Source organism: Natator depressus, chromosome 10, assembly GCF_965152275.1.
Source record: "Natator depressus isolate rNatDep1 chromosome 10, rNatDep2.hap1, whole genome shotgun sequence".
Taxonomy (NCBI): domain Eukaryota; kingdom Metazoa; phylum Chordata; order Testudines; family Cheloniidae; genus Natator; species Natator depressus.
This window is the reverse complement of record NC_134243.1, coordinates 57,505,546-57,521,781: the sequence shown is the minus strand read 5'-3', so window position 1 is coordinate 57,521,781 and position 16,236 is coordinate 57,505,546. Positions and strand designations below refer to the sequence as shown.

The following is a 16,236-nucleotide window of genomic DNA, read 5'->3' as shown; positions in this document are numbered from 1 at the left end:
ATGAGAAGTTTCCGATTTCTCTCACTTTTGTTGCTTTACTTCATCTTTACTCAAGCAAATACACATGGAGGGAAGAAAAAAGGTAATATACTGGCTAACTACCAATCATGATTTTTGTTTCAAAGTTTGTGCTATAAAGATTGAGATACTGACTCTTTGGGACTCAGCATGCTTTTTTGAACATTATGTTCTCTTAATCAAATGCATGGCCATTAAAATGACATTTATAAGAAAATGTAGCTGTTTTTAAATGAGAGGAAACCATTCTCAAAGAATGTAGCTGTAAGGTAATCTGACCTCTAACATGTTTGACGACAGTTAAGTTAAAAAATGTATTTGTTTGAAAACTCTCTTGAACCAATCGTGCAATCTGTTCTGTGAAAGAATATTTTCTAAAACAGGGAAAAAGGTCTCCAGAAATTTTACAAATTGCTTCATTAATTGATTTATTGGTGGAGTGCTGTTGGAGTGAAAGGGGTATATCTTTGAAATCTTGTGCTGGAGGAGTTGCGTGTAGAATCATCTAAGTTGTTGCACCCCCATTTTCTATGGGAGTGTGCCATTTTATGTCGGCGTGTCCTTTTGATTATTGGAATATGACAACCACAAAATAGTACTAAACCTCTCTACTTTGCAGGACCAGCTCTAGGCACCAGCAAAGCAAGCACATGCTTGGGGTGGCACAATTCCAGGGACGGCATTCTGGCCACCCCCCCCCCTTTTTTTTTTTTTTTGGCTTGGGCAGTTGCGCTCTCGGAGCTTGGGGCTGAAAATTTTTTGCTTGGAGCGGCAAAAAACCTAGAACCGGCCCTGCTACTTTGCCAAAGTTAATTTCATATTCAACCTTGTAAACCATAAATACTAAGTAGCAGTTTTCCTTCTTATCTAAGGTTATTTCCAATATTTTAAATCTGGAGGGGATAATATAGTTTCATCCCTAGACTGAGGTGAGATCAGGGCTGGCTCCAGGCACCAGCTTTGCAAGCAGGTGCGTGGGGCAGCATTTAGAATGGGGTGGTGCCTTTTGGGCGGCAGCGGCAATTCGGCAGCGACTGCTTGGGGCGGCAAAATTGGTAGAGCCGCCCCTGGGTGAGATGTAGAGTTGTACACCGGCAGTAGAAGTACGTCCTTTGTTGGTAGCTGTGTAAGGTTTTATGATAACAATTTTATTAACTATTTCCCATCAGAGGATACTATACACATCACTTGCACAGTGATTTCAATTCGGGGGGGGGGAGGGGGTTCTGCACCCCAAGCCTCACTTTGTGTTTCCACTTTCTGACATAACAAAAACTTTAAGAAATACCTCAGTCAAAACCAGTTTCACTCAAAACTATAATCTGTTCCAGGTTCCCACACAGCTAGGCCACAGGTACTTAAAAGGCTGACAACTCTTAGCAAAACATTGCAGGCCTACACTGAGTTTCAAATTTTTAATACAACTCAGATGGAGATTTGTTTGTAGTTTGGGGTTTGTAACGTAAGCTTTGATTATCTCCATACAAAACCTTGTGTGTTAAAAGTTCAGGTCATTCATCAAAAACATGACAGCAGGTCACTGTACCCCAGGTCTCTAAGGTCAGAAGGCTCACTTGATGCCAGTGCCCACTCCCACTCCCTTACCACCTCTGGCACCTTTTATAACAAGGCTACCATTCCTTTTTGTAATCTAGGCACAATTATGTCAATGGACTCCACTTGTTTGCTCTTTGTTTCCCTAACTTAGAATCTACCTAGTCTTCTAAGAAGCACATTAAGCATGTGTCCCATTAGAGTTAGCAAGCACATCAACGTTAGTCTTTTTTAAACGAGATACGGTTGATTTAAGAAACAAGAATAGGTAAAGCTAAGAATTTATTTTAAAAAAAAAAAAGTCTGCTCTGTTCTCATCTGCACAGAACATGGCTAGAATGGTCTGCAGAGCTTAGTTACAAAGGTTAAAGTCTGGTTGCAGCAGCCTTGCATACCAGAATCAGATTCTTATCTCACATCAGTTTTATACCACTATACCTCTTGACCTCAATGGAGTTATTCTCAATTATTCAAGTAATAACCATTATTATTTTTAAGGATTAAAAAAAGAATAATCAAAGTGTGAACAGTAGTCTAAATTTCAGGTTTGAAATACATAGAATGACACTCCTTTCAACTGGATTTGAATTTATGGTTAGGTTAGACTTGGCCCCTCACCAAGGAAATTAAGCACCGGGTAGTTTATTGTGTGAGGGTATTTAGAATGGAAAGACACTAGCAGATGTCATTTACTTCAGTGGGATTTGTGGGTCACTGTTGCCTCAGAAAAGTCAGGCTTTTTAGGTTAGGACATCTAAATATGGATTTAGGAGTTAAGCTTTAAGTACCCACATTTGAAAATTTTGGTCCAAGGATTGGTCTGACTGGTCTCTGCTTGGATGTTGAAGACCCAGATCCCATTACATTCCTTGCATCCTTTGCCAAAATTCCCCATTGTTGGACAACGTGCTATAGATTTGCTGGCTGCTGCCCTCCACACCATCAGTGGATGCATTTCATTAGAGATACTGTGTAGACATACAGCAGCAAAGTCCTTTGGAATTAAGAGTTCTATCACCTAAAAAGGTTACTGCGTCTTTGAGGGCTTCGTTGAAGATTTTCAAGATCTGGCAACTGCAAAAGTGAAACTCCAGACCTCAATCTTTCCCACTGAAATCCAAAATATAACTTCAGTCCAATTTAATTAAAGACCCTTTTCTTTTGTTCATGGAAATACCCAATACTCGGGTCTAGAACAAAGAACTAGCCATGCATCAAACAAGCTTCAATGTTTTCTTCTAATACAAATGACTGAACATCTTAATGAGGGGCTTACATTCACCAGAAGAAGAAAACATAAAAGGTATTCACTTGACGTGTGCATTGCTTTCCTTTTCCCGCTACTATTCACACAGTAGCGATCACTTATACAGCACACTAGAAAAACTGGAACAAAGTACATTTTCTTGATAATACAGTAGTGCATCTATGCAGCACTGCAGAAATGTTAATTGTTTGTGGTTTTCTTCATTCCTTTCAAAGTAGAATAGGTGATATCGTTTTAATGGGAAATATCAGTCAATAGATACATTCATTATTAATTATTTTCGCCAATGCTTGTTGTTGTTTACCACTGGCTTATGTGGCATATTTTGTCATACGAGAGCTATGCTGAATCTGCTTGAAGTTTCAGGGTTAATAGTGGGGTTTCATTAACTACATTAATAATGCAGTTTTCAACTTTATATTGCTCAGCAGAGTAGCCTTAGTGTAGTGACCTCTTTTCCTATGTATTAGCTACAGCTGAGAACGGTTTGCTGAAGCTAAGTAAGGCTTCATATGTAGTCAGAGAATGTGGCAGTATTTGGATGGGCCAGCAGCCACTTCCAAGCAGCATGCATAAGATTTCCTAGCAGAATAAGCAATAACTGGCAAGAGAGACAAAAGGGGCCATCTATCTGCACATGCCAAGTCTGGGTGATAAGATTCATTACTTTGGCACTGGGCCAAAATGAATTATGCTCCTCTTCAGGTAGATGTGGAAAATAAACTTTATACTATTCCCCTTTTAAAAAAAAATTTACTGAAGAATTTCCCTCTAAAATGGTTTACCCAACAATGCATTTGTGAAAAACAAAGGCCATTTACACAGTTATGAACTCTTGTTAAGTACTCTGATTTCATAAAAGTTGCTCCAGTTCTTACTCGTTAGTGTGCTGTAACTTCCCTGAAAGTGTTAACTTGTAGAAGACTAATTTCCTTCATAAGCAGCTAGCAACAGCCTCATGACCTCACATTATGATCAGCCAATGAAAGTTTATTCTGGGAAAGCAATGCATGTGGCGTGACACGCTCCACGGTCTCGGCAGGTGGATCTATGGCAACCTGACAGCACCTGCACATGCACACACACTGTTCAAGTTGCTTGTGCAGTTTCAATTAAGTTCAGTTGAATTCGTCTTTTACCAGTAATACAAAATGAATTTGACTTTTCTAATTGGCCTCCGGATTCAGATACAACTACACCAAGTGCAACAAACGGTAAATACCAAAAAGGACGTGACAAAGAGGAACCCAGTTGAAATGGATTATGAATGGAGAATCTATTCATACATGCAACTCTCTCTAACAAATTAAGCCACCTTGCACCACATAAGTCCTATGACTTACTACTGTTCAAGAATTTGATTCTCCCACTCTTATTCCCATGGCATAGTACCTTACTCTGCAGCTAAATTACTGGGACCACTCACAAAGTAAGGTTTTATACAATAGGACTAATGGTGTCAGAATAAGGCCCCAAGGCAGCAAACAGGCTCCTATTTCCAGTCATTATAGCTTTGGGGTAGACAGACTTCCACAAGGCTCTGCTTCCGTGGCATGTTATTCCACACATTTTATGCTAAGCAAATATATAAAAACAGAGCTGACAAAAAAACTTCAAATCCAGAGTCCAGCGAGAAACTGCTGAATTGGAATTCATTTGCAAATTGGATACTATTAATTTAGGCTTAAATAGAGACTGGGAGTGGCTAAGTCATTATGCAAGGTAGCCTATTTCCCCTTGTTTTTTCCTACCCCACCCCCCCGAGACGTTCTGGTTAAACTTGGATTTATGCTGGAAATGGCCCACCTTGATTGTCGTGCACATTGTGGGGAGAGTGGTCAGTTTGGATGAGCTGTTGCCAGCAGGAGAGTGAGTTTGTGTGTGTGGGGGGGGGGAAACCTGGATTTGTGCTGGAAATGGCCCACCTTGATTATCATGCACATTGTAGGGAGAAAAGGAGTACTTGTGGCACTTTAGAGACTAACCAATTTATTTGAGCATGAGCTTTCGTGAGCTACAGCTCACTTTAGATGAGCTATTACCAGCAGGAGAGTGAGTTTGTGTGTGTATGGGGGTGGGGGGGGTGAGAAAACCTGGATTTGTGCTGGAGATGGCCCACCTTGATTATCATACACATTGTAAAGAGAGTGGTCACTTTGGATGGGCTATTACCAGCAGGAGAGTGAGTTTGTGGGGGGGGTGAGAAAAACTGGATTTGTGCTGGAAATGGCCCAACTCAATTATCATACACATTGTAAAGAGAGTGGTCACTTTGGATGGGCTATTGCCAGCAGGAGAGTGAGTTTGGGGAGGCGGGGGGGGGGGGCGGAGGGTGAGAAAACCTGGATTTGTGCTGGAAATGGCCCAACTTGATTATCATACACATTGTAAGGAGAGTGATCACTTTAGATAAGCTATTACCAGCATGAGAGTGGGGTGGGAGGAGGTATTGTTTCATGGTCTCTGTGTATATAATGTCTTCTGCAGTTTCCACAGTATGCATCCGATGAAGTGAGCTGTAGCTCACGAAAGCTTATGCTCAAATAAATTGGTTAGTCTCTAAGGTGCCACAAGTGCCTTTTCTTGTTTCATACTTCTGTATATTAAGTAATTTACCCATAGTTCTCTTATTTCAGGTCAAATGTTCTGTAGCGTGCCACTGAGTGATTTTAATTCCATATTTCAAGTGCCACTGCTCTACCATTGGGTAATGATGGGTCATGAGGCATGTTGGAGGACATCAATTAATGTTTAACTCTGTGTTCATAACTCCCCATTCACAAAGGCCACTCAATTAGGAGTCCAGTCAAATGTAAATTTGTCCTCCTCAATCACTTACAATACATGTTGGCTATAAAAAAACAGTCCAGATGAATTTTGATTTACCAGGATGTCCATGTTAATAAATGTTGGCAATTACTTAAACTTCAGATACTGTTCAGGAACAAATCCTATTTGCCTGGAAACTTAAAAATGTTTTTTTATAGACACACTAATGTTTATATTTTACAGGACTCTCAGAGGGAAAGGCATGGTAAGGTGTGGTATTAGAGGGTCAAGTGGGTATTGTTTTGGTTTGATCTCATCTCTAGTTGGCTATTTTCTGATTTGGGGATGAGAAGAAGCTGGTAGTTTTAATTTTTATGTAACTAAATTTTAACCTAGGGCAATAGCTTGAGACCCCCCGGGGAGTTTCTGTATTCACTACATATCAAATACATAAAATATTTTGTTATACTAGCAATATTTCCACTCCAGAGCTTACATTGTACTGATGAAATATTTTTAAACCATTTGAGAATGGACTATGTCTAGGACTGTTACTGTTATCCAGGGGAATGCTTGAGAAGTACTGCATTTCTCACCACTGATTACATCCTCTGTAGTGATATATTGTTTATTACAGATATGGGGAAATATATACAAATATGAACTAACTGATGTTTGTAAGACATCTTGAGGGAAGCTTAACCTACAGCTTATCTCAGATACTTGATTTGTAAACTATGTATCTCTGCTAAATTGTATTATGAAGAATCTAAGGGGCTTTTCATATTTATTGAACTTATGAGCTATTTAAACCCCATTTTAAAAGGACAAGTCCTAGACTCCAACCCAAGTGCTATCCCCTGGAAGCTCACTAGGGAAAGTGGTTACCAAACCTTTTTCAGGCAACTGAAATATAACAAAGACTGATCTTGGCTAAATCAGCCAGTTCCTATTCAGATGTGTATGTCTAACCTACAACAGAGTTCCATAGCTGTTAATCCCAGTTTCACAAGTGCATATAATTAAGAGAGCTGGCTAGCAGTAGCTTACCTGGACCCAGAACAGAGGCTCACCATTGAGAGCTAAATTGTCACAGCTTTTACTCAGCCATGCAGGGGAGTAAGGTCACCTCTGTTTAGCCTGCTCAGATTGTAACACCAGCTACAGAGGGGAAGATGGTGCTGCTTCACTGACTTTGGCTCAACCCACCTCAACCCCCAAAGTAGATGAACAGGTGCAGTGGGAGCAGTAAACTGTTCTGTGAAAAGGATAAAGTATAATTCCTCCCTTGTGCTTGGGTGGAAGGTAACCCAACCAATTCATTCTCTGGTCTGCTCCTGGGATGGTGCAGCTATGCGGTTGTAGGAAGGCTGTAAAATGGCCATCTAGACTTAAAGTAGAGAAGGGAACTTAGATTATCAGTCTCGCAAGTCTTAAGTGCCAATATACATACCAGCAACTGGGGAGCAACTGTAGTGGAATACTGCATTGAGAGCCAGCTGGCTCATCACTCAGTAATTTATTGTGCTCCATCTCCATCATGCTCACCTTCTGCTTACCGGGGAATAGAAATTGAAATCTACATCATTATGCAAGCTTGTTCTTTTAACAGAGAACAGTTTTTTTTTGTAAGGAAAATAATAGATTGGAATTTTCTTAGCAAATGAGATCAAAGTCATGACAGCTGAGGAATTAACAAGAGGTGCTGCATGGGAAATCCTAGGTGACAGCTTGCTTTGATGAGGTTTTTAAAAAGTATGTAATGTAAGATGTGCATGTGTGTGGTATGGAACTTTTGTGCTTCCTTTAGTTACTAACAGTACAGTTTTGCCAGTTTTACAAATCAAATCACTACAGTCACTACTAAGAAAACAAAGGCCAAATTCTGCTCTTGTGCAGGAGTTGGTCAAAAAGTAGTCACAGAAGTTGACGGAGATGCTCCCAATTTTTTTTTATTGGGTAGCTAGGATCAGAATCTGGCCACTGCAGTCTTTAGGTTTTTATCTAATAGAGAATAAGCAGTAATAGCAGAATTTACTGGGGCTGAAAATTGGGGCTGATTTCTACTTCTGTCAGATTTGAGGATATCTACAGAATGGAATCTTATATACAAATGTGATTAGAGAAGTGCTAAAACAGGAACCTACTTGAAAGTCATGCTTAACTATGGACTCAAAAGTGCTGAGCACCCACCTGCCCCCACTGGAATGTGGCTAGAAAAAATAAAACAAATCAAGCAGACTAGACCTCGTATTTCTCCAGAGCTAAACGGATCTAGAATGTCAACTCTTCCGTTCTAAATACAGAACCTGTGACTTTTCTATTGGGTTCTAAATCTGGCAGAAAGCATCTCTCCACTTGCCCTTGAGCTGTATTAGTGGGGTGAGGTTGTGAGCAGCAGGGCAAAAATGTTTACACTTGATTGCTCACAGTTAAGTGCTTTAACTGAAGGGTTTTTAGGGACCTACTTATGGATTGAGGTGCCAGACTATAGGCACGCAAGCTTGAAAATTTTGGTTTACATGCACACTTCATAGAATAATCAGACTGGAAGGGACTTTGACAGGTCATCTAGTCTAGTCCCCTGCAGTCATGGCAGGACTAAGTATTAACCATTAGATGTTCTACTACAGCACACAAACTACGGTGGATATTGGAATCTCCTATTGGGCTAGAGCCAGCTCCTGTTAATTCAATGGATAACCTGCCACTGACTTCAATGGAAGCTGGCACAGATCCTTATTAAGAGAGTTTGTTGCAGAAATCTCACACCAACATAAAAGAAGATATTCCAGACTTTCTTTCTGGAAAGTTTTGGAGTCCTTTGGCTACTTTCAGAGTACAAATTTAGGTAGTAAGGGACTGAATTGAGTAACTCAGGCCTTGCCTACACTAAAGGGAAAAGTCTATCTAAGCTACGCAATTTGAGTTATGTGAATAGTGCAACTCAAATCAACGTAGCTTAGACCTACTTACCATGGGGTCCACACTATGCGACGCTGACGGGAGACTGCTGGATATATAAATTGAGCTAGAAATATGCAATATAGTATAGAATCATAAAAATGACAAGCAAAAAAAGATTAAGAGCAAGTCACGTGGAGTCCTGAAGCTGCAGAGACAGGGTACAGGGAATTCCTGCTGGCTGTTTCATAGGGAGGGAGAAGCATGTCACAAAACCTCCATTCCCTTTCTTCTGTCTTCTCTGCCATACTTGTATTTAGTTCCCTCCATCCCATGCATAAAGGAGTGCAAAGGGGGGGCAGGGTTTCCTGTGGAGAAACTAGTTAACTTTCTGCTATTTTTAAATGTTAGATGTCAAGAACTCAATCCTACAAATTCGAGTGCTCTCCATAGCCACTGAAGTATGAAGTGTAGTAATCAGCCCCTTCCATTTCTACTTAGTCCAGGCTGGGATTTGGGGAAATGGTGACAATAAGCAGCACAGGCTCTACTTAGTTTTGAAGATAGAAAACCACAGTGCATCTGTGCCCAGCGGCTTCGCTTAAGAATCTCCTTTATATTAGTTACCACCAAGTCCTGCCTTTTTTTTTTCCCTTCTGCGAAGGATACTACCATATCTATGGGTGTTGAGGTACTCAGTTCCTCACACAGTGACTCCATAGTGTTGGGGGTCATGTTTCTTTTTAGAAATGGTCTTGCTGCAATAAATTTAAGGAGAGGATTATATCACCCTTCTTGAAGGGGGATATCATACCTACTGTGACAAAGTTCCTCCTCTGCCTTGGCGGGTCCTGCACTTATTGGCGGATTTGCTTGCCTCAGAGATTCACAACAGCCCTCAGTTTGGCCACTTTTGCTAGTGGCTCAAACCTTCCGTTCACTCAGCTAACCTCATCACTGGCCAGCATGGGGAAAACGGGAGGGGAACGATCCCCACAGTCTCTGCTGATCCACCTAGTGGGTCAGGGGACAGGCCAGGGACCTTCCCCTCCGGTGGGACCTACAGTCCAGGACAACTCCTCCCCTATCCAATAGGGAGTTGGGGGGATGGGGTGAACCCAGGTCCGCCCTCTACTCCGGATTCCAGCCCAGAGCCCTGTGGATCACAGCTGTCTACAGTGTTTCTTGTAGCAGCTGTGTGACAGCTACTTCCCCATGGCCTCCTCCCCACACATTCTTTATCCTGACCACAGGACCTTCTTCCTGATGCCAGATAGCGTTTGTACTCCTCAGTCCTCCAGCAGCACACCCCCCACTGACTGAAGTGAGGTCCTTTTTAAACCAGATGCCCTAATTAGCCTGCCTGTCTTAATTGATTCTAGCAGTTTCTTAATTGGCTCCAGGTATCCTAATTAGCCTGCCTGCCGTAATTGGTTCCAGCAAGTTCCTAATTGTTCTGGAACTGTCCCTGTTACCTTACCCAGGGAAAAGGGACCTGCTTAATCTGGGGCTAATATATCTGTCTTCTATCACTCTCCTGTAGCCATCTGGCCCGACCTGGTCAGACTACATGCTTCTGTGCACTAGGAGCTATTCTGAAAGCCTCCCTGTACTCCCCAGGGTGAACTTAGTTTAGGGTGACCAGATGTCCCAATTTTGTAGGGACAGTCCTGATATTCAAGGCTTTTTCTTATATAGCGCCCATTACCACCCTCCCCCCCCCATCCTGATTTTTTTTTCATACTTGCTGTCCAGTCACCCTAAGGTAGCTCTACATATTCACCAGTGCAGAGCTATGGCTAAGTGCCAGAATTTAACTCACAGAGAGCAAAATTTCTTTCATTTAGTAAACTCTGTATGCTCAGTATACAGAATTTGAAATGTCCTTATTTGTGAGCATTGTTCAGCGCACATGGTGTTTCATTTCTTTCTTGTTGACCTTGGCTTGCCAAAGTGAACACCACGTACTGGTCAACTGTAGACTGTTTGGAACATAATTTTTGTAAAGATAACCCTAAAATCTAGGGCTCAAATTCTGCCTTTGAGTAGGACCTTTCTGCACAAGTAGTCCTATGAGTTTCAGTTGGACTACTTGTTTAATAAAGTACTACTACTACTACTGGCTCCATTAGAATTTAAAGGGCATCTTTCTCCTCTAATTTCATGGATTGATTTCTAATCATTTCATCAGCAAGAAAAAAAAAGCAGAAGGAAACAGTTCTGTCACCCTGCTGATGGCTTGTGAAAGGTTTAAGGGGGGTGGGGACATTTCTGTCTGGTGCTAATAATATTTACATTAAGGTGGTCTAGGGCACACTTCCCCTTGAAAAACTAGAGCTAATATAATTATTTTCTCCATAGTCAGCAATCTAGTCTGCCAGTTAAAATACTTCTGAGCTCTCTGGACACTTGCCCAAATTAAAGCCTAGATTTCCCTCAGACCCCTTTGTGCATACTTACGCAAATTAATTCTAAGTATTGGAGAGAATGTTTAACTATGAATGAATGATCCAACTCCTGTTCCAGTTTTCTTTTCAATATTTCCACTTTTAACAAGGTGATTTAACTCAGACTATCAACCTCTGTAAGTAATACCCTACTGTGGAATAGATTTGACAGATCTGTTTGCCCTTCTCTTCCCCATATCTCTCTCTCTCTCTCCCCCCTCCTTAGATCATTACTCTGAATTTATACTAAATACAGAACCATGAGAGCATGAGCTTTCCCAAACACATTCACAGAAACAAAATCTCAGTCCTCCAAGGACCAGAGCAATTTCTATTCGGCATTTCAGTTCCAAGGCAGGTCAGTGAAGTTATTATTAGCTTTAATTAGCAATCCTACAAGCTATTGAATTCTTTACCTGCAGCCAAGAGGCATGCAAGTCAATGCAGAATTCTCTTACTTCTAAGATCTAACTCCCATTCTCATTATTACAAGCAAGATACAAATATCACCAATGCAAATTGACTTTTGGTAAATTAAGATTTGACCCATGTACCCAAAATGGCTATACAAGCAAAGATCAGATAAAAACAAAACTTTAGAGGAAAGAAACTCTCCACAGAGAGTCTAAGAATTTGTAAAGAAAATTCATTTGGTCCTACTAATTACAGACCATGTGTTATATGTGGTATAACAGGTCACAAACAGATAATTCACACACTCAGCTCAATCATGACAATGTACAGTACTTTTAGGTCTGTGCTTTATGAGTCTGAATATACATGAAAATTGACTCCTCCTCCAAAAATCTGAACTATAAATATCAGGGCAGACTCAGAGGTCCAAAAACAAACTGATATCAGTTATGAAGTGGTCTAAGAATTGATAAAAGTCCACCAGCACATCATTCTCATGCACTATATGCATATTCTAACAAAGTGCCATGAGAACGGAAGCCTGACAGCAGCTCTCATTATTAAAAGACACTGCCACTTCATTGAGGGAGCTGCCGGAGGATTTATTTGGGAGAAAAAATAATATGTAAAATCAGTGATTTTATTGGGATTAAGAGACAATCCACAGGGAAATCTTAAATCCAGAGATACAAATACTATGAAGAATAAAGTACAGCTATTACAGGAATTAAGAAACAAGATATTGTGTAAAACATGACACAAAGTAGTAGCCCCCAAGAGAGAAATGCATCAATGGGTATTAGCCAAGATGGTCACGGATGCAACCCGTGCTCTGGGTGTCCCTAGCCTCTGACTGCCAGAAGCTGGGAGTGGATGACAGGGTAGAGATCGCTTTATGATTGCCTGTTCTGTTCATTCCCTCTGAAGCACTTGGCACCGGCTACTGGGCGAGGTGGACCATTGGTCTGACCCAGTATGGCTATTCTTATATCCTCCACCTTACCCCTCATATAAATCCCACAGGATTAGAAAGAAAGTGGAAAGACTGAAAACATGCGGACAATACAACAACTCTTCAGTCAGTAGGCCTGGATTCGCTCATATGTGCTTGGTGAACTTACACATACACCCCTACCCCCCGCCCCCACATATATCTTGGGGGAGGGGGAAGCTGAATGTCGGGGAAAAAATGGTCATAGCACAGCACCACTCACTCAAGTTTAGCCCACTGCCTCCCCATCATGATGGGGGCAGGGTGCAGACAGGCCAGTGTTGAGTGAGCGACATTTGTGACCTGGCACATAGGGTCACAGTGCCACTCTGGTCTAGGGTTCCCCAATGTCCATGCAAAGGCCCCAAAATTCTTTGGCTATGCCATGTTACTCAGCTTTCACAGTGAAACGGATAAGCACAGTGAAGAAGCAGGAGGCGGCCAAGAAAACAACAAATAAGCACTGCATGTCTTGGTGAGGTAATCTAGGTACAGCAAGGGGGAACAGGAGGTCATCAGATGTGGACAGGCAAATGAAGTTTAGCCCTCCATTAACCAAAACTAACTAGTCATCTGAACACAGATGCTTTCTGTGACAGGCTGGGGGCATGTCTGTCGAATTGTGAACTCCATTTTGGTGTGTGAATGCCATTTTGTGATTATAACCTTCATTGCGATCTCCATGTTGGATTATGGCACCCAGGTAGTGTTGAAAGCTAGTCTAATCCTGACAAGGTCAGTCTGTTCTTATAGATTCATAGATATTAAGGTCAGAAGGGACCATTATGATCATCTAGTCTGACCTCCTGCACAACGCAGGCCACAGAATTCCACCCACCACTCCTGTGAAAAACCTCTCACCTAAGTCTGAGCTCTTGAAGTCCTCAAATCATGGTCCAAAGACTTCAAGGAGCAGAGAATCCTCCAGTAAGTGACCCGTGCCCCATGCTACAGAGGAAGGCGAAAAACCTCCAGGGCCTCTTCCAATCTGCCCTGGAGGAAAATTCCTTCCCGACCCCAAATATGGTGATCAGCTAAACCCTGAGCATATGGGCAAGATTCACCAGCCAGATACTACAGAAAATTCTTTCCTGGGTAACTCAGATCCCACCCCATCTAATATCCCATCACAGGCCATTGGGCCTATTTACCATGAATATTTAATTACCAAAACCATGTTATCCCATCATACCATCTCCTCCATAAATTTATCGAGTTTAATCTTAAAGCCAGATAGATCTTTTGCCCCACTGCTTCCCTTGGAAGGCTATTCCAAATCTTCACTCCTCTGATGGTTAGAAACCTTCATCTAATTTCAAGTCTAAAACTTCCTGGTGGCCAGTTTATATCCATTTGTTCTTATGTCCACATTGGTACTGAGCTTAAATAATTCCTCTCCCTCTCTGGTATTTATCCCTCTGATATATTTATAGAGAGCAATCATATCTCCCCTCAACCTTCTTTTAGTTAGGCTAAACAAGCCAACCTCCTTGAGTCTCCTTTCATAAGACAAGTTTTCCATTCCTCGGATCATCCTAGTAGCCCTTCTCTGTACCAGTTCCAGTTTGAATTCATCCTTCTAAAACATGGGAGACCAGAACTGCACACAGTATTCCAGGTGAGGTCTCACCAGTGCCTTGTATAACGGTACTAAAACCTCCTTATCCCTACTGGAAATACCTCTCCTGATGCATCCCAAGACTGCATTAGCTTTTTTCACAGCCATATCACATAGGATGACTATGAGCCGCCAATGATCAACCAATACTCCAAGGTCCTTCTCCTCCTCCGTTACTTCTAATTGATGCGTCCCCAGCTTATAACTAAAATTCTTGTTATTAATCCCTAAATGCATGACCTTACACTTCTCACTATTAAATTTCATCCTATTACTATTACTCCAGTTTACAAGGTCATCCAGATCCGCCTGTAGGATATCCCTGTCCTTCTCTAAATTGGCAATACCTCCCAGCTTTGTATCATCCGCAAACTTTATTAGCACACTCCCACTTTTTGTGCCGAGGTCAGTAATAAAAAGATTAAATAAGATCGGTCCCAAAACTGATCCTTGAGGAACTCCACTGGTAACCTCCCGCCAGCCTGACAGTTCACCTTTCAGTAGGACCCGTTGTAGTCTCCCCTTTAACCAATTCCTTATCCACCTTTCAATTTTCATATTGATCCCCATCTTATCCAATTTAACTAATAATTCCCCATGTGGCACGGTATCAAACGCCTTACTGAAATCTAGGTAAATTAGATCCACTGCGTTTCCTTTGTGTAAAAAAATCTGTTACTTTCTCAAAGAAAAGGAGTACTTGTGGCACCTTAGAGACTAATTATGCAAGGTAACCTATTTCCCCTTGTTTTTTCCTAACCCCCCTGACGTTCTTGTTAAACCCTGGATTTGTGCTGGAAATGGCCCACCTTGATTATCATACACATTGTAAGGAGAGTGATCACTTTAGATAAGCTATTACCAGCAGGAGAGTAGGGTGGGGGGGTATTTTTTCATGATTTGTGTGTATAAAAGATCTTCTACACTTTCCATAGTATGCATCCGATGAAGTGAGCTGTAGCTCACGAAAGCTTATGCTCAGATAAATTGGTTAGTCTCTAAGGTGCCACAAGTACTCCTTTTCTTTTTTCTCAAAGAAGGAGATCAGGTTGGTTTGGCACGATCTACCTTTTGTAAAACCATGTTGTATTTTGTCCCATTTACCATTGACTTCAATGTCCTTACCATTGACTTCAATGTCCTTAACTACCTTCTCCTTCAAAATTTTTTCCAAGACCTTGCATACTACAGATATCAAACTAACAGACCTATAGTTACCCGGATCACTTTTTTTCCCTTTCTTAAAAATAGGAACCATGTTAGCAATTTTCCAATCATATGGTACAACCCCTGAGTTTACAGATTCATTAAAAATTCTTGCTAATGGGCTTGCAATTTCATGTGCCAATTCCTTTAATATTCTTGGATGAAGATTATCTGGGCCCCCCGATTTAGTCCCATTAAGCTGTTTGAGTTTCGCTTCTACCTCAGATATGGTAATATCTACCTCCATGTCCTCATTCCCATTTGTTATGCTACCATTATCCCTAAGATCCTCTTTAGTCTTATTAAAGACTGAGGCAAAGTATTTGTTTAGATATTGGGCCATGCCTAGATTATCCTTGACCTCCACTCCATCCTCAGTGTTTAGCGGTCCCACTTCTTCTTTCTTTGTTTTCTTCTTATTTATATAGCTATAGAACCTTTTACTATTGGTTTTAATTCCCTTTGCAAGGTCCAACTCTACTTGACTTTTAGCCAATCTCACTTTATCCATACATGTTCTGACCTCAATAAGGTAGCTTTCCTTGCTGATCCCTCCCTTCTTCCACTCCCTGTATGCGTTCTGCTTTTTCTTAATCACCTCTTTGAGATGCTTGCTCATCCAGCTTGGTCTACAACTCCTGCCTATGAATTTTTCCCCCTTTCTTGGGATGCAGGCTTCCGATAGCTTCTGCAGCTTTGATTTAAAATAATCCCAGGCCTCCTCTACCTTTAGATCCATAAATTCTTCAGTCCAATCCACTTCCCTAACTAACTTTCTTAATTTTTGAAAGTCAGCCCTTTTGAAATCAAAAACCCTAGTTGCAGATTTATTTTTGTTAATCCTTCCGTTCAGTTTGAACTGAATTAGCTCATGATCACTTGAGCCAAGATTATCCCCTACAACTATTTCTTCTATGAGGTCCTCACTACTCACCAAAACCAAATCTAAAATGGCATTCCCTCTAGTCGGTTCAGCAACTACTTGATGAAGGAATCCATCAGCTATCGCATCTAGGAAAATCTGAGCCCTATTATTATTACTAGGACT

General features: G+C 41.3%; 1 protein-coding gene across 1 annotated transcript in view; it reads left to right on the top strand.

Moving 5' to 3' along the window:
• The window catches only part of LIPC (lipase C, hepatic type), a 75,829-nt gene continuing 59,593 nt past the window's right edge, over window positions 1–16,236 (top strand). The window contains exon 1 of the mRNA XM_074964755.1: window positions 1–82. Within this exon, the coding sequence (XP_074820856.1) occupies window positions 1–82 (82 nt within the window). The remainder of the gene's footprint in view (window positions 83–16,236) is intronic.